Source organism: Squalius cephalus, assembly GCF_949319135.1.
Source record: "Squalius cephalus genome assembly, chromosome: 8".
In the NCBI taxonomy this organism is placed as follows: Eukaryota; Metazoa; Chordata; class Actinopteri; order Cypriniformes; family Leuciscidae; genus Squalius; species Squalius cephalus.
Window position 1 is genome coordinate 40,820,320 of NC_137129.1, and position 25,927 is coordinate 40,846,246.

General features: G+C 36.4%; 5 protein-coding genes across 8 annotated transcripts in view; 2 read left to right on the top strand and 3 right to left on the bottom strand.

Moving 5' to 3' along the window:
* The window catches only part of ggcta (gamma-glutamylcyclotransferase a), a gene marked incomplete at its 3' end in the record, with an annotated part of 34,509 nt that extends 29,782 nt beyond the window's left edge, over positions 1–4,727 (bottom strand). The window contains exons 1-3 of one of the 2 annotated variants that reach the window (XM_079879783.1): positions 4,300–4,727; positions 2,373–2,518; positions 926–1,058 (exon numbers count right to left, since the gene is read on the bottom strand). In XM_079879783.1, coding sequence (XP_079735909.1) covers positions 926–1,058; positions 2,373–2,518; positions 4,300–4,437 — 417 coding nt within the window. In that variant the 5' untranslated portion in view covers positions 4,438–4,727. The remainder of the gene's footprint in view (positions 1–925; positions 1,059–2,372; positions 2,519–4,299) is intronic. The other variant, XM_079879784.1, reaches the window with a different exon arrangement.
* Positions 4,728–5,139: 412 nt separating this feature from the next.
* Positions 5,140–7,992, bottom strand: snrpd1 (small nuclear ribonucleoprotein D1 polypeptide). The gene is made up of 4 exons (XM_079879785.1): positions 7,855–7,992; positions 7,213–7,289; positions 5,606–5,797; positions 5,140–5,495 (listed from the first exon to the last, which is right to left on the bottom strand). Exons 1-4 carry the CDS (start codon positions 7,866–7,868, stop codon positions 5,419–5,421), a joined length of 360 nt encoding a protein of 119 aa, XP_079735911.1. The 5' UTR covers positions 7,869–7,992; the 3' UTR covers positions 5,140–5,418.
* A 330-nt stretch (positions 7,993–8,322) lies between these two features.
* clptm1l (CLPTM1 like) lies at positions 8,323–20,174 on the top strand. Its single transcript, XM_079879777.1, has 18 exons — positions 8,323–8,516; positions 8,614–8,843; positions 10,054–10,148; positions 10,283–10,472; positions 12,734–12,882; positions 14,139–14,217; positions 14,307–14,424; positions 15,093–15,187; positions 15,274–15,358; positions 16,470–16,573; positions 16,684–16,749; positions 16,847–16,897; positions 16,986–17,068; positions 17,154–17,188; positions 17,278–17,333; positions 17,416–17,460; positions 19,195–19,310; positions 19,397–20,174. The coding sequence occupies exons 2-18, from the start codon at positions 8,679–8,681 to the stop codon at positions 19,479–19,481; spliced, it is 1,617 nt and encodes a 538-aa protein (XP_079735903.1). The 5' UTR covers positions 8,323–8,516; positions 8,614–8,678; the 3' UTR covers positions 19,482–20,174.
* Positions 20,175–20,403: 229 nt separating this feature from the next.
* On the top strand, positions 20,404–22,514 carry rplp1 (ribosomal protein lateral stalk subunit P1). Its single transcript, XM_079879786.1, has 4 exons — positions 20,404–20,618; positions 21,277–21,351; positions 22,209–22,317; positions 22,398–22,514. The coding sequence occupies exons 1-4, from the start codon at positions 20,547–20,549 to the stop codon at positions 22,478–22,480; spliced, it is 339 nt and encodes a 112-aa protein (XP_079735912.1). The 5' UTR covers positions 20,404–20,546; the 3' UTR covers positions 22,481–22,514.
* Positions 22,515–24,121: 1,607 nt separating this feature from the next.
* ptk2aa (protein tyrosine kinase 2aa) overlaps positions 24,122–25,927 on the bottom strand; it is a 99,504-nt gene continuing 97,698 nt past the window's right edge. For all 3 annotated transcript variants that reach the window (XM_079879766.1, XM_079879767.1, XM_079879768.1), the window contains one exon: positions 24,122–25,077. In XM_079879766.1, coding sequence (XP_079735892.1) covers positions 24,865–25,077 — 213 coding nt within the window. In that variant the 3' untranslated portion in view covers positions 24,122–24,864. The remainder of the gene's footprint in view (positions 25,078–25,927) is intronic.

Consider the following 25,927-nt stretch of genomic DNA (forward strand, 5'->3'; position numbering starts at 1 on the left):
CCATTATCACCTCTCTCCCCGGTCTGGCCCGAACGCGCTGTTTATTTCTGTTTCGATGAAGCCCCTCCTTCTAAAATATGAAATTTGTTGTGATTGGTTAGCTGACCTAGTGTGTTGTTATTGGCACCACTTAGCGCGTTCTGGAAATGTCACGCCCCTTACCATAACTGCGAGCATCTGATCAGGTGTAAATAAAACCTAAAACTTATATTGGAAATGTTAATAGAAAACGCAACTAGAAATAATAAGACGAACTTACAAGTTGTGATCCACAAAACAACAGAATGTCCTGACAAAACTGCTTTGTTTCAAGAGAAGCTTGTGTGTAGCCTGCATTGTGCTCAATTAGGTTTTGAAAGCTTTCCTCCGTAAAATGTGCAGCACACAGATAAATGTTGGGGTTATAATGTTCAAGAACAGTGTTTAAAATCAGTTTTAACCTCTCTAAGTTCGTCAGCCTTAGGAAGGTCAAACCAATGAGTTTTGGAAACGGAGTCACTTTGACATAGTGTCAACACTGTCTTCTCTAGCGCAGCTCAACCAGGCCTCAACCCCTTTTTCATATATGGTGGGCAGAGATTATTTAATTGAGTAACATTGTGACTTCATAAGATCCAGAAAAAACACGTCATAGTCAAAACTAGTCGTTCGTTGTAGTTCTTGGAAAGTGGATTCTGTTAAATAAAATATCTCCCTTTGGAGTGGACTTTGAGCTTTGTAACCTAACAGATCTTTTATTATCTTCAAACAGTAACATTACAGACTAACTTAAGTTGAAAAAGTGAAAAAGCATAATAGGACCCCTTTAAAACAATATACATTAAAACACAAGTATATTGAGAACATCTAAATCTCCAGTTAAAGCACATAATCCAGTTATGATGTGTTTTGGTCGGTCAGGCTTATGATGGGTAGTAAAATGTACCTTTTTATACTGTGGTGAAGGTGGACAGGGTCTGAAATTGTTCATCTTGTACGTCCGGCAGAGAAGCGGACCATCTTTTGTTTCTACTTTGACCTCTAATGGGCTGTACACTCCTTCATGAACCTGTTCCTGTCTGAAGCACATGCATGTGTATACTATTTTATGTAGGGTACAGCAGAGCTAAAGGCACAGACGCATTTGTCTTTAATCTTCTTCAAACCACTAGATGGCATAAAAGTTCACCTCAGCACTTTTTTTAACAACCATTTTTGAAGATGCACATGAAAATTTGTCTGATGTTGATTCTGCACTAATTTAATCTAATATTTAATGTTTTTAAATGTTGTAGATTTATGTAGTATATGAAAATCTATAAAATTCTTGACTATATTTTGAGAATAAAGTTCTAGTTAATGTTTTTCAGTTTTGTTCAATGTAAATAAACCAACATTTTTTCGATAACAGAATATGTAAAAGTATGCTATTTGAGGTAAAAGCTGATCAGGGCACAATAATTAACATGATAATATGGCTGACTTTTCCATTTGTTGACATGGTTAGATTCAAATGGTAAATATCATATATTAAGTTGGGTGTCCACCTTTGAGATAATCATCATATTTATAATAAAACCATCATTTAAAAATGTAATATTAATCATATCTTATAATAAAATATAATTTGTTGTTACTACTGTAAAGCTATTTTAAATTATTATGGGATCTCATTCAATGCTTTCAGAATCTTTACTTCTTTTAGAATTTTGTTTCTGTACTTTGCAAACAAACAAGAAATTTGCTGACCGCACACTGAAATCAGTCGAAGCTAATTTAGTCTTGCAATTTTTTATTTATTTTATAAACTGCATGGTTCAAGAAGTGCAAATTTCTTCTTCCTTTTTTTTTTTTTTTTTTTTTTACAAAAAAAAACAGGAAAATTCTAATTCTTCATACAAGTATTAACTTAATCAAAACATTTAACTTTAGTTTTGTATCAAAACTTTGTGTATTTTGCCCCATGCTGGTTTTACCCCGTGTGCGGGGTTAAAGGCCCACCTTGCTACTTCATACATTTATACGATTTTTAAACAAAACATACCACTTTTATTTATTTTCACACAAAATCTGTTGCTCATCAATGTTCAATAAAAACCTATATATGTTATCTGCTATCATACACTATTGGATTATTAAAAAGCGCATTTTTCTTAAGGTGTGCCTGTATCCCAGTTGTACCCTACTAAACAGTTATCTATTCCACTGTATGTATTTAGGAGATAATGTGCAGTAAACAAGCATGATACACAGCTACGTACAAAATAAATAAATTGACAGAAAATACTGATTTGAGTTTGTTCTTATTCTGTGGAAAGGGTGCGATATCCAATACAATATTGATCATAAATACAAGTGATTTTGGCAGTCATCACAATGGCAGGTGATCTCACCGGTCTAAACTGGGCAGGTTTTGGTCATCTATCCTCCACACGACCCCCCACACCTCGTCTCCTTCACTCTCCTGTATCGATGCGACTCCACCGTGCCAAGAGCAGTCCGTGCAGTCGGCCCAAAGACCGAAATCCAGCCTGTAGTCCTGAGACACAGTTCAAGGATAAGTACAAGACAGCGTAACACAATGATTTATACCATGATACTGCATGATTAATATACTTATGTGCCATAGTATACAACACAATGTGTTGTGTCATTAATTGTAATGTCTACAATGCATTTCAATGTTCGTCAAAGATTAACATGGTGCGTCATGATAGTGTTTTTTTGTTTGTGATTTAAACTCATTATTTACAATATGTTTAAAGGGGTCATATAATGGTACATGCACTTTTACAAGTTGATTGTACTGAAATCTGTGTTGGCAGTGCCTGTACACAACCATCATAAAATGATAAAAATCCATCCAGTGGTTTTTTTTTTTAAAATCTCCTTAGGCCTATATGTTTTCCCCTGTCTCAAATCAAGCTGTTCGATTTTGTGACGTCACACGGTCGGACGCCCCTCCCACGATTGTTGATTGACAGCAGCGTTTCAACACAGACCCGCCTTCGCTTGTGAGCGAGCTGTCAATCTAAGTCTGCGCGGATCGGTGCAGTCATTGTTGATACGCTGGAGCACTGTCTATGAGCAGAATGGCGTCTAAGTGATTGTGGTGTTCTGTTCTTGGGTGTAATAAGGAACTCAGCATCATTTTGATAAATCCGTACCGCTGAAGACGCAGTGGCTGAGTTTTGTTTTCAAAGGGAATATTCCCCACGATCAACGTCAATGCTTTCATGTTTGCACGAATCATTTCTCACACCAGACTGCTTTACAAACGAGGTCAGTATAAAGCTGGTTTTGCTAAGAAGCTGCTCCTGAAAAAAGGATCGGTACCAACTATCCGTGTTCCTGCTGCACCTCCAGAAGAAGTGACTGTAACGTTTATTAACCTTTATATTAATATTTATATTAATCTTTGCAAATCGCTTGCACGCTTCACGATGAAATGCGGCTGTTACACTCAGGGTACATTACGGCATGTTTTCTATGTACGACGTTCTCAATATAATTCATAATCCCACGTTTATAATGAACAATGCGTTATGGTTATTGTGTTATTGTGTTACAAAGGGTGTACGCACAGAACAGAGGGATGGGGTGAGCAAAGCTCATTATCATTTAAAGACATGCACTGAAATGGCGTGCTGAAAACACAGCTGTTTTTGACCAGGTAAAATGAGAATTCTTACAATACTAATGAGAATTTTTAATTAAAGTATATTACAAACTTTTAATTTAGACCCTAAAGAATCATATTAGCTTGTACAAAAATGGCATTATATGACCCCTTTAAAAGACAAGCCTACTTAAAAAAATAAATAAAAAAAATCAATATTAAAATGAAAATTAGACTTAAGTAAATACAGACTGAATTTAAATAAATAAATAATAGATCTAACAGTACACTGCTATGACGAATAGAACATTTTAATTAACGTAATAGAAACGAAATATTTTCCAAATAATATTTAGACAATTTTTTTCACAGTATAAATTGGGTCCTTGTATAAGAAATTATATAGGCTAGATTTTTTTTAAATGCACACAAATTGACTTAAAAATAGCCAATTAAAAATAAAATAGAAAGATTTTGTAAGGAAATTTCATTTAAAACAAACGTTACCATACCATGGTACATTTGTTTATGACAGTGACAAAAGCAGTTTCCCCACAATTTTATCGCAGTAACACGCAGTTACCATGGTAAATTTAAGGTAGACTCGACTTCTATGGCTATAAGTTTGTCGTACTATGAGCTTATGTCCTTTCATAACCGAATAATATGGTAATTATTCATCAAATAATGAGTTTGCTTACCTGTATCCTGCCGACGGAGTGAAACACAGCTGATGGGTTTTTCAGTTGTAGTCTCTCTTTCAGTAAATTACTGCCATAAGCAAAATACATGAAACAACCCCTGGATGACATATTCACTAACGCCGTGGTTAAAGACATGTTACGGGTAGAAAAACAAGCGCTTCAAAAACAAACCCTGAGGACTTTCATATTGAATCAGTCTTGTGAATCGATTCTTTAGAATGAATGACTCGGCATCTTTCACAAGGAGAAAAATTATACAATATACCGAGGTGGGAACAATTTTGTTCACTGTATTTGGAAAAAATACAATTAATGATAATCAACAAACAATTAGCATTTTGAACAACAAAACGCAAAAAGGTTTGAATCGACTCACGGAAATGAACCCGATTTGCTAAACAGGAGAACTGACCCCTGCCTGCGGCGTCACGACCACAATTTTCAAAATAAAAGTCCCACTCACTCGTTCGCGCTAAAACCAGTCTATGGCTAAAACTAGTAAAAGGTGTAAAAGCGACGTTTAGGAAATGTTGGGGGTACATTAATTAAGCCAAAGAAATGTTTACAAATATAAAGACATATTTTGAAGTACACAATTCCCATAAATATGAACATAAGAAACGTGTTTTTTTAACTATAGAAAGTATATTATTAAAAATCCCTTATATTTTGATTTCCCATGACCAGCATACTCAGGGTACGTGAAGGTGAACGGAGAGGTTTTCAGAAGCAACTTCTACAAATACACTGAATAAACTGAACAGAAATTTAATTTCGGTAATGTTTAAACTCACTTTTTGACAAAAATATTATCAAACCCCCATTATCAGACCCCAACACTGGCCATTATATTTTAATAAAAAATTAACATTCTTCAGTACACAACTATACAAGTTAAATCAAGCAGTTTATTACAAATGTAGAAAAATAACCAGAATCATCACAGCCTTATATTAGCACAAACAGCTCAGCACTTAAACAAAAGACTCAAAAACAGCTTTCAAAAGAAATGAATTTAATGTACAAAATGCAGACAAGTCAGAATCAAAATATTCTCCAAATAAAGAACAAAAAAATGCTGTACAAAGCGCACTAATGTACAGTGGCTTGAGATGTTCATCTCCTCGGCCCGCCGCGGCCACGTCCTCTTCCTCGGCCACGACCCCGTCCTCTTCCTCGACCCCGGCCGGCAACTGCAGGAACGGGAAGGAAAACAATTATACATTTTCACAGACAATCAATCAATCAATCAATGCCTGAGTATCAAAGTCAAGTCAGTTTAGATGATATTTCCGTAGCTCACCAGCCTCTCTCTTCTTTGACTTGACTTTCGGCTCGATGTCGACCAGCAGCGTGTCCAGAGGAAGACTGTCGGGCAGGATGAAGTAGCGGATGTTGTTGCCACGGATACTGAGGGACTCCAGCTGAGTGGGTTCTCTGTTCTTCAGGGTCATCTTCACAGCTTTGAGGTGAGTGTTCATACTGACATCCACACCTGTTCAGAGGATTCAAAGAGAAAGTGTAAAGCCATTGTTCAACTTAAAGGAATAGTTCACTCAAAAATCTCCCATAATTTACCCTCACGCCATCCTAGGTGTATATGATTTTCTTCTTTCAGACGAACACAATCAGAGTTGTATTAAAAGATATCCTGGCTCTTCCCAGCTTTATAAAGGGACTGAAGAGTCAAGAGTTTTTAAAGCTCCAAAAAAGCGCATCCATCCATCATAAAGTAATCCATACGACTCCAGTGGGTTAATGAAGGCCTTCTGAAGCGATGCGTTTTGTGAAAAATATCTATATTTAAAACATTATAAGCTATAATCACTGGCTTACGCAACGGCTGTACACGCATTCAGAGTTTGAGAGTCGAGTCCTGGCGGAAGAGTGACCTTTGACCCGACGTATGACGTTGCTCCTCATATCAAAATCCTCTGACATATTTCTTTAAAACTTCTTGTATTCGTGACCGGTGTTTTGTCTTGCTCCATCCTCTGTGCTTCTGTGTTTGCCAATTCTCACCTGAGCTTACGCTACACCTACACTGTACGTGGGGTCAGAGGTCACCCTTCCACCAGAACTTGACTCATGAACGTGTGTACAGCCGTTGCGTAAGCCAGTGATTATAGCTTATAAAGTTTTAAATATGGATATTTGTCTTACAATGGCTTCGCTACAGAAGGCCTTTATTAAAGCGACCTTTATTGGTCCCCCTACAGGTTGGAAGCGGAATTGTTCATTATAGTAAATAATTTCGCCTACCGTCGCACACACGCTCACTGTTTATCCAGCACCGGCTTTGAATGAACTATCTCCACAGACAAGGTAGAGTATGTTGCATGATTTCATGAAAGTATAATGTATTGCGACATCAGAAAAACAAAATAATGACTATTGTAACACTTGCCGTAAAGCAAGTCAAATTTGTAGTTTTGTATGTCTCATTCGAACTACAGAAACGCGACCCGATCTGGCAAACTTGCATAGTGCGGTTATAGCAGATATAGAGCTGCAGGAGTTACGACTTGATGAACCACTGAAACATTATTTTAAGGTAAAAAAAAAAAATCTTTAGTGTTGCTTTAACCCACTGGAGTCGTATGGATTACTTTTATGATGGATATAGATGTGCTTTTTGGAGATTCAAAAACTCAGGCTCTATTCACTCCCATCACAAAGCTGGGAAGAGCCAGGATTTCATTTAATATAACTCTGACTGTGTTCAGCTGAGAGAAGAAAGTCATATACACCTAGGATGAGTAAATTATGGGATCATTTTTATTTTTGGGTGAACTATCCCTTTAAGAATTCTTCATAAACACAAATTTGAAGCAGATACATTTGAGACCAGTGTAAAAAAAAAAAAAATCATATTTTGTCCCACTTAGCATTATTTTAAATCATAATTACCTGTAATGGTGCCATGGACCTGTGTGCCATTCTTCAGCTCGATGGTGACTGTTTCATGGCTCAGTTTCATCAAAAACCTGCGGGATTACAATCAAAAACAAAGACTTAAGCACATATTCATCACAACAACAAACACATCTTACAGCATTAAACATCACATGAGGCATTTCATCAAATCCAATTCATACAATGAGTCTTTGTTTTTTATAATATTTTAAAGGAAATTTGATTGCGAAATTGTACTTAGTTTAGACATATACACAAAACTATTTGCCTAATAACAAAATATATGTATTTTGCAGATTGCAGCTGCAGTAGGAAGTAACAGGCATTTAAAAGTGGTTGTTTTTGTTGCTGCGTTTGTTAGATTTAAGGCCCAACATCTACAAACTAATGTCCCAAATGCATAATTTATCCTAAATCCCGGGATAAACCCACGAACTGTAAGTTAAACACAGAGCTGCGTTTAAAACACGGCAGTAATGAGACATTCAAACAAACACTTTCATTCATTCCCGCCTGTTGAAGCTAACGGCTAACCAGCAGCTACATCACATCCGACGCCATCTATTCAATTATATTGCATGTCGCTGCAGATACGTTATGCATATTGATTATATGAGACCTATAGAAGTTTATTACCTGACGAGTTTCATGCTGGCGGTGGACTTTGAGTGAAAATCCTCCACCGAAGTGAGAAAAAATTATAGCGCAAAACGACAAAAAAGCGTCGGACGCTACCGGAGCAATGAGAGGAATCACTTCCTGTGCGAAGCGGAAGCAGAATCCTCGACGCAAGTGTTGCCACTACACTCCCAAAATCAACACAATCTTTACACATAATAGAATACACGTATAAAAAATTAATTATATGTAGCTTTAATTCTAAATAATATAGTGTGTGAATAAAAATGAGGTTAAATATTATTTTATATATTTTTTTTTATTATGATAATACATTTAAAAGTCTCTATATCAGCGGCTGGATTATGGACCTCTGAAAAAGTGTCGTAATAAATAGTTTTTAAATGTTTTAACTAACTTTCATTTGGTCAAAAAAGCGACATTATTTGCGATTTAAATAGTTGAGTTGGATGAATCTGGCAACCCGCAACAGGAAGTGGATCCCGGAAACGAGCGTTCATTGAAACATCACGTCAAAATTGAATCGAGGGATAAAATAAAGGAATTAAACGCGTGCGTTTCATCATGAGGAATCACCGATGACTTTACATGGGATTTCTGAGGATTCTGGAGTGAAAACCGAATCAAACATCAGAATAACAGACTGCAGATGTTATAATGTGTGTGTTTAGAGTGACGTGTGTTAGTGGCAGTGCACCAGGAGTGATTGACAGCTGATCTAATCCTGTTCTTCATCGTTATTTCCCGTCCAAACAGCATGTGGATCAGCAGCATCTGCTCAGGTCTGTCCACTGAACTGTGCTGTCATTGATGCACTGAAGATGTTCCCTAAAGCCTCGTTCACGAGCCTGATCGTGGGGGTCTTCCTCCTGTATGTGCTGCACACATGCTGGGTCATGTTTGGGATCGTTTACACGAAACCCTGCGAGAAACCCAAAGCGGACAACTGTATCTCCCCTTACCTGGCCGGCAAACCTCGACTGCAGGTGAGGCTCTCTGTGCTGCTGCTATATCAGCTTATCTTATTAACTATTCATGTGAAACCAGGCCTATGCAGGTCTTTAAGGGTGGACATATTTATATATCAAACGACGTGCACTGTTAATAAATATATAACATAAATAAAATATTAGTTTAAATAATATTAAATGTGAGAAAGGTGTTTTCAATCTTTTAGATGCCTCAGACCCCCGATCACCATCATATGAGGGCCCCTATTCAAAAATGTAATTGATATAGTTTCTTGTATAAAGACCCAGGTTATACTGTGGAAAACTAATGTCTACAATATTCATTGGGAAATATTTAGTTTCTATTAAGTTTATTACATTTATTACATTCTACTCCTTATAGCAGAACTGTACTGTTTTTAATTGATTTATTTTCAATTTTTATTTTTAATTGTCAATAGTTTATTTATCTTTTTATTTATGTTGATGTTATGTGTGTTATTTGTATTTTAATAAATTTGTCTTTTCTTTCAATTTTTCTTTTTTATCTGTTTCTTTTCATCTAAATTGTATGTATTTATTTTTATTAATTAATATATTTTTTATAATTTTTTAAATATATTTAAATATTTAAATTGTGTTTATCTTTTATTTTATATATATTTATGTATTTTATTCAAATTTATTTTATTCTAATCCAATTTCTATGTATCTATTTCTTTTAATCTGATTTCTATTTATATTTTTTTATTAATTAATATATTTTTATAGGTTAAACATTTATTTAAATATAATTTGTATTTATCTATTTATTTTTTAATATATTTATGTATTTTATTCTAATTTATTTTATTCTAATCCAATTTCTATGTATCTATTTCTTTTAATCTGATTTTTATTTATATATTTTTATTAATTAATATATTTTTATAGTTTAAACATTTGTTTAAATATAATTTCTATTTATCGATTTTTATTTTTTTTATGTATTTCTAATTTATTTTTATTCTAATCCAATTTCTATTTCTTTTAATCTTTTATTTCAAACCTATTTATTTTATTTTATTTTATTTATATTTAAAAAAAAATTCACAAACACGTCCCTGGACTCCAGTTTGAAAACCCCTGCATTAGCAGACATATATAATCAACATTATACAGTACAAAATATATTTCAGGAAACAATAGGAATATATGCAATAAGAAGATCTGCAGTAACAGTGATATATTGTGTGTGTGTCATCAGCTCAGCGTCTACACCGCACTGAGACCGAATGCTGATGGAGGACACAGTCTGATCCACAGAGAGGAGGAGTTTGATGTGAACACCCCGTTCGAGAGGTACAGGAACTCCAGTAACTCCTCATATCACTGTAACTCTGCTCTCCTGTCCTGTACGGCTTCATTCTGTGCTTTCTAGACAACTATTGCTGACCAGATGTGCTTTCTCACAGTTGTACTTCTGTCTTTTTAAGGCTAGTTAACGTGTCTTTGCCAAAGAAGACGCGCAAGAACGGCACGCTGTACGCTATGGTGTTTGTGCACCAGGCCGGAGTCACGCCGTGGCAGGATCCGCATCAGGTTCATCTAGTCACGCAACTGACCACATACATGGTGCCGAAGCCTCCGGAGATCAGCCTGATCACGGGACAGGACGACCCGCAGGTGAGCCGACACCCCAGCAAACATCCCAGCATGCAATATATGTTTAGAAGACTTCTAATAGCCGTCCAAACACAGCCCAGACGTCTGATAAAGCAATGAGCCCCTCGAAGCCGTGATTTACAGTGGATTTAGAGCAGCTTATGCCCGGTTCAGATTACACAATAGTTTTGTCTGTTATTATAGTCACTGTGTCAGATTACACGATTTTGACTCCTAAAATCATGTCGTGGACAAGAAACATGTTGCTTTCCGACCAGTCATCACACACACACATTCACTGGCACATATACACACCACACGCACTCACTCACTCACTCTCATACACACGCACTCACTCACTCACTCTCATACACACGCACTCACTCACTCACTCTCATACACACGCACTCACTCACTCTCATACACACGCACTCACTCACTCTCATACACACGCACTCACTCACTCTCATACACACGCACTCACTCACTCTCATACACACGCACTCACTCACTCTCATACACACGCACTCACTCACTCTCATACACACGCACTCACTCACTCTCATACACACGCACTCACTCACTCTCATACACACGCACTCACTCACTCTCATACACACGCTCACACACACACACACACACACACACACACACACACACACACACACACACACACACACACACACACACACACACACACACACTCTCGCTCACTCATGCTCACACGTGCGCACATTGACTCTCAGTCACTTGCGCACACACACATACACACACTCTCGCTCACTCACTCACTCACTCACATGCACACACACACACTAACTCTCACTCACTCACTCACTCGCGCACACACATACACTCACTCACTCGCACACACACACACTAACTCTCACTCACTCACTCACTCGCGCACACACATACACTCACTCACTCACTCGCACACACACACACTAACTCTCACTCACTCACTCACTCGCGCACACACATACACTCACTCACTCACTTGCACACACACTCACTCTCACTCACTCACTCACTCACTCGCGCACACACATACACTCACTCACTCGCACACACACACACTAACTCTCACTCACTCACTCACTCGCGCACACACATACTCACTCACTCACTCGCACACACACACACTAACTCTCACTCACTCACTCACTCGCGCACACACATACACTCACTCACTCACTTGCACACACACTCACTCTCACTCACTCACTCACTCACTCACTCGCGCACACACATACACTCACTCACTCACTTGCACACACACTCACTCTCACTCACTCACTCACTCGCGCACACACATTCACTCACTTACTCACTCTCACTCACTCACTCGCGCACACACATTCACTCACTCACTCACTCACACACACACTCACTCTTTCTTGACAGAACCTGTTGTGGAGGACCGGAAAAAAAAATCTACATGCTAGTCTTTTTATCGTGATGTCGTGAAGCATCGCAGACGCGACGTAGGTTGTCCCCCCTATGACACACTATACGAGATGAAACGATCGAATCCTGCGTCCCGACGCCCGTTGTCGTTTACGAATCCTCATGACACTCTACGTCAAACGGATCGTGCCAAAATCTGGCTAAAATCGTGTCATCTGAACCAGGCATAAAACCCTCTTAGCTGTTCTAAATCCACTGTAAATCACGGCTTCACGGGGCTTATTGCTTTTATAAAACAGTTACTCCATAAAAATATTCATTTTAATATTTATTTTATTCATAAAATAAACACCAGCAACAAAACATATAACGTTATAACACATTTATTCCTCCGACCAGCAATGTAGCTCCAAAGAGGTTGCCAAGCAACACATGCAGCAACAAAGACTAATGGATTATCTAATATAGTATCTTAGTGAATACTAATGTAATGCGGTCACAGGTGTGTGTTTGTTGAATAATTTACAACGGCTTCGGATGCGGCTCAACCAATCAGAATCAAGGTCTGGAACTATCCGTTTTATACAACAAGGCAAGATTTGGGCTGTCAGTGAAAGTTTAATAGACGTCTGAACCATATCTCAAGAATAGACTAGTCGTTTCTCTTTATTTCTTTGTTATCTAATTGATAACTAGTCTATTTTTGGGCTATGGTTCAGAGGTCTATTAAACTTTCACTTGCTGTAGATGTCTGTGCTGTGTTTGGAGGCTATTAGACGTCTTTTAAACGCAAAATTGCTTGCTGGGCCACTTCCTGCACCTGAACAGAGAGCTGTGTTTGCATTATATAAATAAACCCGATTGTTATCCAGAAACCGGATCAGAATAAGCAGAGCAGCGACTCGGATCTGGACCGGCCCGTTTCTCACTGGCGTTCCCGACTGACGCTGAACGTGGTGTCGGAAAACTTCCAGTTCGACCGAGAGGCTCTGCCTGGAGACGTGCACCGCTACATGAGAGTGTGAGTTTCTCCATATTACACACATCCAGACGCTCTTTCAGGATAAACAAGCAGCCGTGAGAGAGTCGCCATGCGTTACGCTGATTTTACCACAGTTAAAAAGCATATACGTGATTATTGTCAAGTCAAGTCAATTTCCCTTTTTAAAGCTCAGATTAAAACGAATCTGTTCAGAATAGCTTTTAGTGATTTGATTGTTTGATTTGTTGATTTTATGTTTGATCTGTATGTCTGTCTTTTTGCATAGCTTTGTAAATTATTGATGTACTTTTATGTTGTACGGTGTCCTTGAGTGCCTTGAAAGGCGCCTATAAATAAAAGGTATTATTATAGAGCTTTTCACAAAACACGCAGTTCCAAAGCAGCTTTACAGTCATGATGTTTATGTTTATAATATGTGACCCTGGACCACAAAACCAGTCACATGTCACACGGGTATATTTGTGGCAATAGCCAACAATACAGTGTATGGGTCAAAATTATCCATTTTTCTTTTATGCCAAAAATCATAAGGATATTAAGTAAAGATCATGTTCCATGAAGATATTTTGTAGATTTCCTACCGTAAATATATAAAACATTTATTTTTGTGAGTGAATGCTGCACAATCGTGAACATAAATGAACAACTTTAAAGGAGATTTTCTCAATGTTTCGATTTTTTTGCTCCCTCAGATTCCAGATTCTCAATAGTTGTATCTCAACCAAATATATTGTCTTATCCTAACAAACCATACATCAATGGAAAGCTTATTTATTCAGCTTTCAGATGATGTATAAATCTCAATTTCTAAAATTGAATGGCCATGTAACTGGTTTTGTAGTCCAAGGGTCACATATATTAATATCTTTATGCCTTGTATAGTCAAATTTAGCATATAAGAGCTGGATGATAATATAGTTACATTTTGCGACGCGATACAATCAATCAAGCATTTGAGATTTGCTATATTGTATACATCACTCTATGCAAGTGTAATGGATGTGTGTGGATAAACTTTGACATGCTTATAGTATATCCAACTTTATATAAAGATCTGGACGATAATATATTTACATTTTGCAACGATATAAAAAAATCAGGGAACTTAAATGTGCTAAAGTACATATATCACTTTACATGAGTACTGTGTATGCAAATAAAGTTGGTTATAATGTAACTTTATATAGAGAGATGTGTGATGATCCAGTTTTTGTGATCTCATCCTATCCTGTGATGTAAGAGTGTGGTCCTGATTTTCATCTCTAACTCCTCAGGTATCAGAACGGGAAGAAGATGATCTACCTGCCGCTGCTGTTCGTGGACGAGCTCAGTAACAGAGTGAAGGATCTGATGGTACGGCTCCTTTAATTCTCTCCATCCCAGCTGTTTTCTCTGAGCTCTTGTGGTGAACGTGTGTGTGTGTGTGAATGTGTGTAATGCAGGAGATCAACAGCAGCTCCACTGAACTGCCTCTGACCATCTCGTACGACTCCATCGCTCTGGGGAAACTGCGCTTCTGGATACACATGCAGGACGCCGTCTATTCCCTGCAGCAGTTTGGTAAGAGTCTGCAGACTCATGGGTAATTAAAGCTATAAGCCACGCAAGGCGGTGTGCAAAAGTGAATTTATCAAGGCTAAATGGTTTCAATGTGAAATTAAGGGCCACAATGATTTTTTTAAAACTATTTTTAATAGGGTTGTTAAAATGCTTATATGTATATACACACATACTTACACATGCAAAAAAAAAAAGTTTTTAATAGGGTTGTTAAAATGCTTATATTTATATGTATATACACACATACTTACACATGCAAAAAAAAAAAAAATGTTTTTAATAGGGTTGTTATTAAAATGCTTATATATATGTACATATATATGCATATAAGTATTATTAAACAAGATGTTCAGAAACTTGCTAAATTTCTGAGAACAATTATTTTATACTATATTTATTCAAAAATGTAATATGCAAAAATTCAAACATAAAAAAAACCCTGATTAATTGCGTGGCCTTAAGTGGTTTATTACTTTATAAAAGATCTGAAACGGCAATATCAAATGTAATGAATCAAATGTATTAATAATAATATTATTCATTTAGATAAATTATTTGTCCATTACATCATATAATATATTTATCTGACTGATAAACACTTAAATTATTTAAAATCACATTAATATTGTAAATAAAAGTCACAGGGGTATTTTTGCTTTGTATTTTAGGCTTCACTGAAAAGGATGCGGATGAAATCAAGGGAATATTTGTGGACACGAACCTGTATTTCCTCGCCCTCACCTTCTTTGTGGCCGCTTTCCATGTAAGCTCATGTGTTTGGACTGAATCTGCTGAGTCTGAGCCGGGTTGTGTTTCACCGCATTCAAACATTTCTGTGTTTCTGTCCAGCTGTTGTTTGACTTCCTGGCGTTCAAAAATGACATCAGTTTCTGGAAGCACAAGAAGAGCATGGTGGGAATGTCGAGCAGAGCCGGTTTGTGAACAATAACCCTCCTTTCACACGAGTGCATGCAAAGCGTTGTTGAGGAAGTGAACGGCTGTTTATTTTTCTGTTATCCTGTTAAATTTACATTTAAGTGGTAAAATTTTCTGAAGTATGTATATTATACATGATAATAACTATACATAAATTGTATAAATTATTATATTTTTATATATTTATATATATATAATTTTAACAAAAATGATTTTAATAAAAAAAGATACATTTTATATATATATATATATATATATATATATATATATATATATATATATATATATATATATATATATATTATATATATTTTTTATTAATATAATAATGAGTATCAGATTGCCCTCAAAGTATATACAGTTTTTAGAAATGCCTTTTAATTTTTTAATAATTTACATTTTTAAATATTTTTTTTCTTTATTAAGTTTTTTTTATAATGTATTAATGTTTTATAGTTTTTTTAAAATAATTGTTACATTTTATTTTTACTCAAATGTAAAAAAATAATCATATATATACAGTATAATGTAATATATATATATATATGAAGAGTTCAGATGCAAAAGCCTCCAAGTGCCATCTGAAATTTTCTTCTAAAATTATCATTTTTATAAAGCTCGTATACCGGTATTTAAGTTCAGTAATTTCACTTTAATGGCAATGAAAATTACCTATTAATTGTCATTTAAGTGAAATTACTGAACTTAAATATACAAGCTTGATAAAAATGACCATTCTAGAAGAAAATTTCAGATGGCACTTAGAGGCTTTTGCATCTGAACTCTTCATATATATATATATATATACATATTTAAAATATGAATAATAATATAATAATTAAAATAAATATAAATATATTAATATAAATTAATGTAATATTAATATTTATTAAATTATCCTCAAGGTATATAGAGTTTCATTTGTTTTTGATAATTGTTCCATTTTATAGTTATTCATAAACGTGTACAATAATCAGACATGGTTTGCATCGGTTATCACAGCATGGCCGCGATCTCTCAGTGAATTTGTTTGCATGTATCAGAGACTGTTGGATGTGTATTAGTGTGAGTCTGTGCTGACGTGAGGTGTGTGTGTGTGTGTGTGTCAGTGCTGTGGAGGTGTTTCAGCACTATCGTGATCTTCCTGTATCTGCTGGATGAGCAGACGAGTCTCCTGGTCCTGATTCCCGCTGGGATCGGCTCTCTGATAGAGGTACAGTCACGTCTCACTCGTGTCTCTGTGCTTTCACTGCAGAATTCTTTCAGTCAACTGGACATAATGAAATTACGCCTACAGCTCTTGTGTTTGTATGTGTATTTCAGATATGGAAAGTGAAAAAGGCTTTTAAAATCCACGTCATATGGAGGGGCTTGACTCCCACGTTCCTGGTAAACCTTAACTGTTTCTCTTCTTTATTGCTCTGAATCGTCTTGTCACTACAGTGATGATTCTCTAACTGTGAACTGTTCCCGGTCTGTCCTTCAGTTTGGGAAACAGGACGAATCTGAGAGACGAACAGGGGAATATGACACACTGGTGAGCACAAGCTTCATCCAGAACAGTCTTATGATTATGTTTTGCTATATCTCAATATCGCACCTCTGAATATTGTGTGTGTGAGCAGGCGATGAAGTACCTGTCCTATCTGCTGTACCCTCTGTGCCTCGGCGGGGCGGGCTACGCTCTCGTCTTCGTCAAGTACAAAAGGTGAAGAGCACATTTGCTAAAACTTGTTGTGCTGAAAAAGTTAATTGAGGTGCACAAATGATTAATATGTGATGTGTTTGCGCAGCTGGTACTCCTGGATTATTAACAGTTTAGTGAACGGTAAGTGTGATTTTTGCTGCTTTATCTGACTGAGTGAATGATTTAGAAACATTAAAGATGGAAATGTAATGTGTGTTGCTGTCGTTCAGGAGTGTACGCCTTCGGGTTCCTCTTCATGCTGCCTCAACTCTTTGTAAATTACAAGGTTTGTTGAGTCGAAATGACCTCCTCCATTCAGATTCATGAAATGATGTTTGGGTTTGTAATCAATGTGTTTGTTTCCACAGATGAAGTCCGTCGCTCATCTGCCCTGGAAAGCCTTTATGTACAAGGTGAGAGACGATCGTTCACAGTGAAACTCTCTCATGCTGTTTGGATTAATAATGCATGATATATAAGAGACAATATTTTTTTTTTATCAAGGTTTTAAACCCCCAAAACTATATATATATATATATATATATATATATATATATATATATATATATATATATATTACTATATATACTATATATACTGCCAGTATGAAAACTAAATACCTGTTGTTTTCTATGTAACAATTTTCCATATTTTATATGATTTTACATTATAAAAAAAAATGCATTACATTTTATTCATCATAATTTGTGAAAAAGCATGATACTGAGTACACATTACTTGCATTGTTTTTCTGTTATTTTGTGAAATTTTAATTTTAGTGTTTAAATCGTCCTCATTTTGTATATAATAATTATAAATAAATTGTATAAATCAGTGTATATAAGTGAGATATACATATATATATATATATATATACAGTACAGGCCAAAAGTTTGGACACATTACTATTTTTAATGTTTTTGAAAGAAGTTTCTTCTGCTCATCAAGCCTGCATTTATTTGATCAAAAATACAGAAAAAAATGTAATATTGTGATATATTATTACAATTTAAAATAATTGGTTTTCAGTTTATTATACTTTAAATGATCATTTATTCCTGTGATCAAAGCTGAATTTTCAGGATCATTACTCCAGTCTTTAGAAATCATTCTAATATGAGGATTCATTATCAAAGTTGGAAACAGTTCTGCTGCTTAATATTTTTTCATAACCTGTGATACTTTTTTAGGATACTTTGATGAATAAAATGTAAAAAAAAATAAAAAGAAGCAAATGTTTTAAAAATAGAAATCTTTTGTAGCAACAATATACACTACTGGTCAGTAATTTTGGGTCAGTAATTTTTTTTCTTTCTTTTTTTGAAATAAATCAATACTTTTATTCAGCAAGGATGTGTTAAATTGATAAAAAGTGATAGTAAAGAAGATTTATATTATTAGAAAATATTTTTTTATTTTTACTTTTTAACCTTTTATTCATCAAATATATTAGGCAGCAGAACTGTTTCCAACACTCATAATAAATCAGAATATTAGAATGATTTCTGAAGGATCATGTGATAGACTGGATGTGACATGTGACACTGAAGACTGGAGTAATGATGCTGAAAATTCAGCTTTGCATCACAGGAATAAATGATCATTTAAAGTACAATAAATAGAAAACCAATTATTTTAAATTGTAATAATATATCACAATATTACTTTTTTTTCCCTATATTTTTTGATCAAATAAATGCAGGCTTGATGAGCAGAAGAAACTTCTTTCAAAAACATTAAAAATAGTAATGTTTCCAAACTTTTGACCTGTACTGTGTGTGTGTATATATATATATATATAAAAAATAGTGTCTCTTATATAAATAAATATAAATTATATAAATGTATTATGTAGTATTATTAATAATAATAATAATAATAATATATTAATTATATATTATAGTATATAAAATATGTATGTATGTATATATATATATATAAATAACAAAATCTTAATATAATGTATTAAATTATCCTCAAATTATATACAATTTAAGATAAAGTCTATCAATTTAATAAAAAAAAATTATATTATATTATTTTTTAAGATTAATAAATTAATTATTGACTAAAAACTAAAGATCATTGTCTGTCTGGAGGTTTGAGTCTGAGTTTTCTTCTAATCCGCCACTTGTGTTCGTCACCAGGCTTTTAACACGTTCATCGATGACGTGTTTGCGTTCGTCATCACCATGCCCACGTCACACCGGCTGGCGTGCTTCAGAGATGACGTGGTGTTCCTGGTGTACCTGTACCAGAGATGGTGAGGCTCCTGCTAGTCTGACATTGATGTTGTTGAACTGACTGTCCTCTCGTACGGATGATGCAGGAGATGTTGATGTTTTTCAGGCTCTATCCAGTGGACAAGACCAGAGTGAACGAGTACGGCGTGTCTTACGATGAAGAGCCCAAAGGAAAACCCCATAAAGATTGACATCGGCACACCAGGACAGCTCAGCGTTATCATGAGATCAGACATCGGATTCAAGAACGAAGGACAACACTGCATTTGTCTATTCAAGCTCAGTTTTGCTCCAGTAAACAGAGGATTTTGAGCAGCTACTCTCTGTCGGAGCGTCTTTCACAGTTCAGACGGTTGCTATATATTGAGTTATAGGTTCAGAAATAAAACTATGAAAAGCTTGGTGTAAATTTACAGAATGTATTTTGATGGGACCTTTAATTCAGTCTCAAAAAGTGTTTTGTAATTAAGACCATATCACAAGGGTGCCAAAAGACCAGAGTTTCAGATTAATTATCTGTTTTGTTTCCGAATATGAATTAATTTTAGTAACTTGACTGTTGTTTGTGTGTTGGGAGAGAATGATGTATGTTTGACTTTGCGTTCCATTCCAATAAAAGTGTTTCTGTGATTCAACTGCTTAATTACAGAGACTTTATTAAACAAACCATGCCTTCCACTGCCTTTATTCTTGCATGTAGTTTATGTTACGACAGTGCAGCAGTAACTGACCTATTATTACCATTACTGAACCAACTGTGTGTTAATAAATATAAACAAATACATTAAAAAAATCGAACAAAAAAGTACTTTGGTATTATCATGTTTCTAGATGGTATACTTTGAAGTACAATATAAATACCATGTACATTTTATTTACTATCTAAATAAATGAAAAAAAAAACTAACATTTTAATTTGATGTTTAACTTTTTATATTTTCCCAGTTATATTCAAATGTTATATTTAATAAATATAACGCTCTCATGACCACGCGGATGGAGAAGGATGTCAAAAATAACTGACAGAACAAACGGACCAATCACGTCCTCTCTTTATTGCATTAGACCCGCCCACTGAAGTGACGCATAATGCTATATAAAGCATCGCCCCGCCCCCTTTCGGCCCTTTCCGTTCACTGACATCGGTGTGTTTGAGGTGCTCGGTTCTTCGCTCGAAGCTAAGGCCTTTGAATCCGGCGACTAGCACCGTCAAATTTAGGCATCCACGTCTAAAACCTTAACCCTCTGAAAGAACAATGGCATCTGTGTCCGAGCTGGCCTGTATTTACTCCGCACTCATCCTCCATGATGATGAAGTGACCGTCACGGTGAGTGTGAGGGGTTTGAGCGCGCGCTGACGGCGCCGACATGAACATCCGGGACTCTGACACTATCTGTGTACATATGACGCTCATAAATTAGTGATTTTAAGATATTTACATTTGTATTTAGGTTAGTTTGTTACTGCGTATGTTCAGTGTGTTACTAGAACTTAAATAGTGTGTGAAAACAGTTTGAACGACTTGTGGGAAACTAGTAAAGAGACGCGCGCGCGTTTTCTGTTAAAATATACCACTTTTCTACACTATTATTATTATTATTATTATTATTATTATTATGGACAACTTAACTGTTAAGTGCTTTATTCTTAAAGTGTACGATTGTGACTGGAAATTCAGTACTGAGTAATACCACTTGATACTGTACCATGCTAATCACAACACTAACTTACTATAGTAAGAGGTATGATGATCATCTGTTGACCAAATACTTTGATTAAAATATTTATATCATGGTATTTACTTCTTACTTTAGGTAGAATACCATGGTATCACATCATAATGTACCCTGGTACTACCATGTGTTTTTCTATTTGACAGTGCCATGTTATTAGCATGTGATACCATCACTGTAAGTTACTATTGTACTATCCAAATGAAACATGAACTGATATGTTCTTGATGTGTGTGTGTGTGTGTGTTTCAGGAGGACAAGCTCAATGCCCTGATCAAGGCCGCCGGTGTGAACATCGAGCCCTTCTGGCCTGGTCTCTTCGCTAAGGTGAGTTCATTTCCCAGCCATTGCATCTATAAGATCCTTTGAGGATAATGGAAATGGTTAAATGTGGATGTTTGGGAAACATTGTTCCTATGAAGTCAAATCAAGTCAGCTCTACAGAGGACCTTAGCATTGGTATATAAGTAGTGCATCTTGATTCTCCGTGTTGATGTCTAGTAGTGCACCTGTTGGACTGTGTCATTTCCTAAGTGTTGACTTTTAAAGGGATAGTTCACCCAAAAATTAAAATTAGCCCATGATTTACTCACCCTGAAGCCATCCTAGGTGTGTATGACATTCTTCTTTCAGATGGAGTTGGTGTCCTGGTTCTTCCAAGCCTTATAATGGGAGTCAATGGTTATATTTTTTTATGTAAGTCCATCAAAGCGCATCCATCGGTGATCAAAGTGCTCGACACGGCTCTGGCGGGTTAATAAAGGCCTTCTGAAGTGAAGCAATGCGTTCAAGAAAAATATCCATATTTAAAACTTTATCAACTAAAATAACAAGCTTCCGGCAGACGGCCGTACGCAAGACGACTTAAGCCAAAAGGAGTAACCTTTGAACTTGATGCACAACGTAATGAGGAACGCGGTTGCCCAGCCCTGTGTGTTTGAACCGCGCGAGGCGTCAAAGCTTACACCACTCCTACATCTACACCATACATCAAGGGTTACTCTTGTGGCGCAAGTCGACTTGCGAACAGCCGTATAACTCGGATTGTATTTGTCTGAAAGAATAATGTCATATACACCTAGGATGGCTTCAGGGTGAGAAAATCATGGGCTAATTTTAATGTTTGTGTGAGCTATGCCTGTAAGTAGTGCACCTGTGAGTGTGACGTGATGTCCTGTGTCCAGGCTCTGGCCAGCGTTGACATCGGGAGTCTGATCTGTAATGTTGGAGCCGGTGGAGGAGCCGCTCCTGCCGCCGCTGTTGCTGCCGCTCCTGCAGGAGGAGACGCTCCAGGTAACACACACACACACACACACACACACCTGCATCTGATCTGTTTCACACTCTCAACCCCTCTTCTGTTTGCATTACAGCCAAGGTGGAAGAGAAGAAAGAGGAGAAGAAAGACGAGTCTGAGGAGTCTGATGACGACATGGGCTTCGGTCTCTTCGACTAAAGCAGTTTTTAATAAAAAAACTTGAAACTGTAAATGGTGTTTGTGTCACTGTTGGTTTGGGGTTCAGTTCTAGTTTAGCGTTCACTAGTCCAAAAGAATTCAAGTCATTTAGATTCACTTTATTTCCGATAGTTCTTAAAACCGTCAAATGAGAAACGCGAATATAAGTGGTGTTTTTATTGGGTAATGCTACAATAAGGCTTCATTAACTACTTAAACATGAACTAATGATGAAATGTTCTTCTGAAGCATTTATTAATCTTGGTGTTAATTTCAACATTTAGTAGTGCATTATGAACATGGTATCTTGATATTTAATTGTCCTGACAAACAATGAACAGTTGTTTTTATAAATGCTAACGAAGATTAGTAAATACTGTAACAAATATGCTGTTCATTGTTAATGTTCATGCATTAATGGAGTCTTATTGTAAAGTTTTGCTGTTCTGTCTTTACATGGAGGAAACTCTTCAACTTTTCTTTTGAAATGAAAGTACTTCATAGGGAACAAACATTTACATTAACCAGAAATCTAAAAGTTTTTACACCCTTATCATTGTGCAGTGCTTTTATTTGTAAGTTTGGGGGTTTAGATATGCGAGTAATGCCTCCTAAAATAACATACATCTTAAGAACATTCAGAATTTGTTATTCCAACCAAATGTAAAGTTATAGTTTAAAGGCTTCAGCCCAGCGCAAAAAAGTTACTCCATACATTACTGTCCTGCTTTTCCTTTTTTTTTTTAAAGACTGGTCAGAAATCAAGACATTATTATAGTGTTAAATATGTCTCTATGATATGCTTAGTTTTTTCGTACATGATGCAAATTGGTATTTTTCTTGTTAAATATATCTTAAAATTCTTTTATAAACCAATATTTCCTATTTCCTAAAACTAAGGGCCACACTGGAAAAAGAGAATCGCACCAAGGGCCAGACATGTATGAGACATGTCACTTTTTTAACATTTTGGTAGCTTTTTTCCTCATTTTTGTTCTGATTTTTTGTGGCTTTTTTACCTTTTTGTAAATTTGTTGCTTTTCACAACATTGTTGTATGCACTTTGTCGCATTTTTGTTGACATGAAGCCCTACAAAAGCCATCAAAAGAGTTCCTTAGCCATCGTAGAATTTATAAAGCAAAACAAAGATACTTTTTTTTTTAATTTTTTTTTTACGACAACCTGTTTCACAGCCTGAATATGAAAACTCTCTCTGCTTCTGGGGGGATTTCTGATTCTCAGAGTTGGCAAATCTGCCAAATTCTGCTTTGAATGTCAGATAATTACAGTTTAAAAAACACTTTCCTGTGTTTTTGGTTAGGCGGGCCAAAATTTATTGTGAACCCAAATTGATATACGGGCCGGATCTAAATCTGCAAGGGGCCGGATTTAACCCGCAGGCCTTGAGTTTGACACATGTGATCTAATGTATCAGATGCTTTTATCCAAAGCATATTCAGGAGTTTTAGTTTCGGACAATCATTTTTCTTTCCAAACATGACTCAAATTTCAACAATTCAACAATTATGATCTACAATGGAATCACTTTAAAACCCAGTCATCACCAGTTCACAAACCCAAGAAAAGTTAAATCAAAAGGAATAAGAGTCAAGCCAAGATGAGACCAAGATACATCCAGCTAAAGATAATGATAACATTTTATTAGTTAAAAGATCTGTACAGTTGCTTCTTCCTGAGAATAATTTATATCAATGACAACATGGATTTCACGATTGTTCTGTACACAAAAGTCCAAACTCAAAGAGGTCGTGTTTCAACCCGAGTGTGTGGTAAAAAATAGCATGATTTTACAGAATAAAAGTTCTTGAAATGAAATCAGAAGGCAGCTTTGATTATAACGATTTACCCATGTGACTGATATGTGGCTAATATATTCGCTTCTGTGCCTGACGTGATATTATGCTCACACCAGGGCGACGGTTTTCCCTCTTTGTCGAGCAGTTTCATACAACATCTGTGATTCCTTTACAAAAATATGACTGTGGTTTGGCTTTAGAGTCGCGGTGAGTGTCATCCGGCGAACCCCTGAGTTCCTCAGAGGACGTTGTCCGTCGCTGACGTCTGACATCAGCAATACTGGATAATGTGTGGATAAGCCTTTGGATTATTGGAGAGCCCTCGAGCGCGACCTCGGCTCAGAGTCCAGCGGGTTCCAGTTGCAGGTTTGAGAAAGACCAACTTCATTTCTGGATACAAAATAAAACGAACATGACGCTTCTAACGGTTATAAAACAAAAATATGTTCTGCGATATCCTCTCCTGCTGAAAATCTCTAGTAAAAGTGTTTACGTAGCATCTGTTCTGTAACGTTAAAAGCAGTTTTTGTGGCGCGTTCCTCTGATGATCCAGTCATGAGGAGGAACTAGAGCGGCTGGTTGAGCGCCAGCATCTTCAGCCTCGCCTGGTCGATGACGTCCAGCAGGTTCTTGGCGTCCACGGCTAGTGCGTGAGCCGCGGTTAGCATCTGCTTCTTGTAGTCCTGTTGTAGACTGGTCAACACGTACTGTTGCGCCAGACGCATCTTACTGATGAGCTCAGCCAGGTCAGAGTTCAGCAGCTTCTGGGCCATCTCGATCTGAGCCAACACACACACACAGTCAAGTCACCTTCATTTATATAGCGCTTTTACCAATATAGACTGTTTCAAAGCAGCTTTACAATCATAATAGGAAATTAAAGTGACAATGTTTTGGCTGGAGTGAGTGAGTGAGTGAGTGTTCAGTGCAGGAATACACGCTTTAAAGGGCACCTATTATGCAAAATTCACTTTTACATGGTGTTTGAACATAAATGTGTGTTGGCAGTGTGTGAGCAAAACCACCCTAGAATGATAAAAATCCACCCAGTAGTTTTTTTACTATCTCAATAAATCATAAGCACTGTCTCAGAATGTTCTAGATTTTCCTCATTGTGACGTAGAAATGAGCTAAGCCCCACCGACGTGTTTGATTGACATCTGGTTTTGGCATAGACCCCGCCCTCGGTGATCTGCATCCTCCATTGTTTCAGCGACAGCCGGTAATGTCTCCTAAGAAGTGTGTTGTGGGATGTAAGAATGGACATAATCTTCACTGACATCAGAGCCACTGAAAACGCAGCGGATGGATTTTATTTATGAAGAAAAGGCACCACTAATCCTAGAGTGTGGATCGTTGCCTAATTCGCGATCCAACGTCACCTCCAGAAAAAGTAAGTGTATTTTATGATTTTTGAGCAAATAGTCATTTCAATCGATGTCAGCCAGTTCAACAACAACTGTGTCTAAAGCTATTTATTGTCGTCGTCATAGGATGTCTCAACAAACAACGTCAGACAGTTTAATGTCACGTAGGCATTTTTTTGCAGCATTTACAAATGTAAATAAATTAAGGTCTGCTCTATCTCCATAGACAGTAGGCTATATAAACGTCTATCTCCCTCCCCTT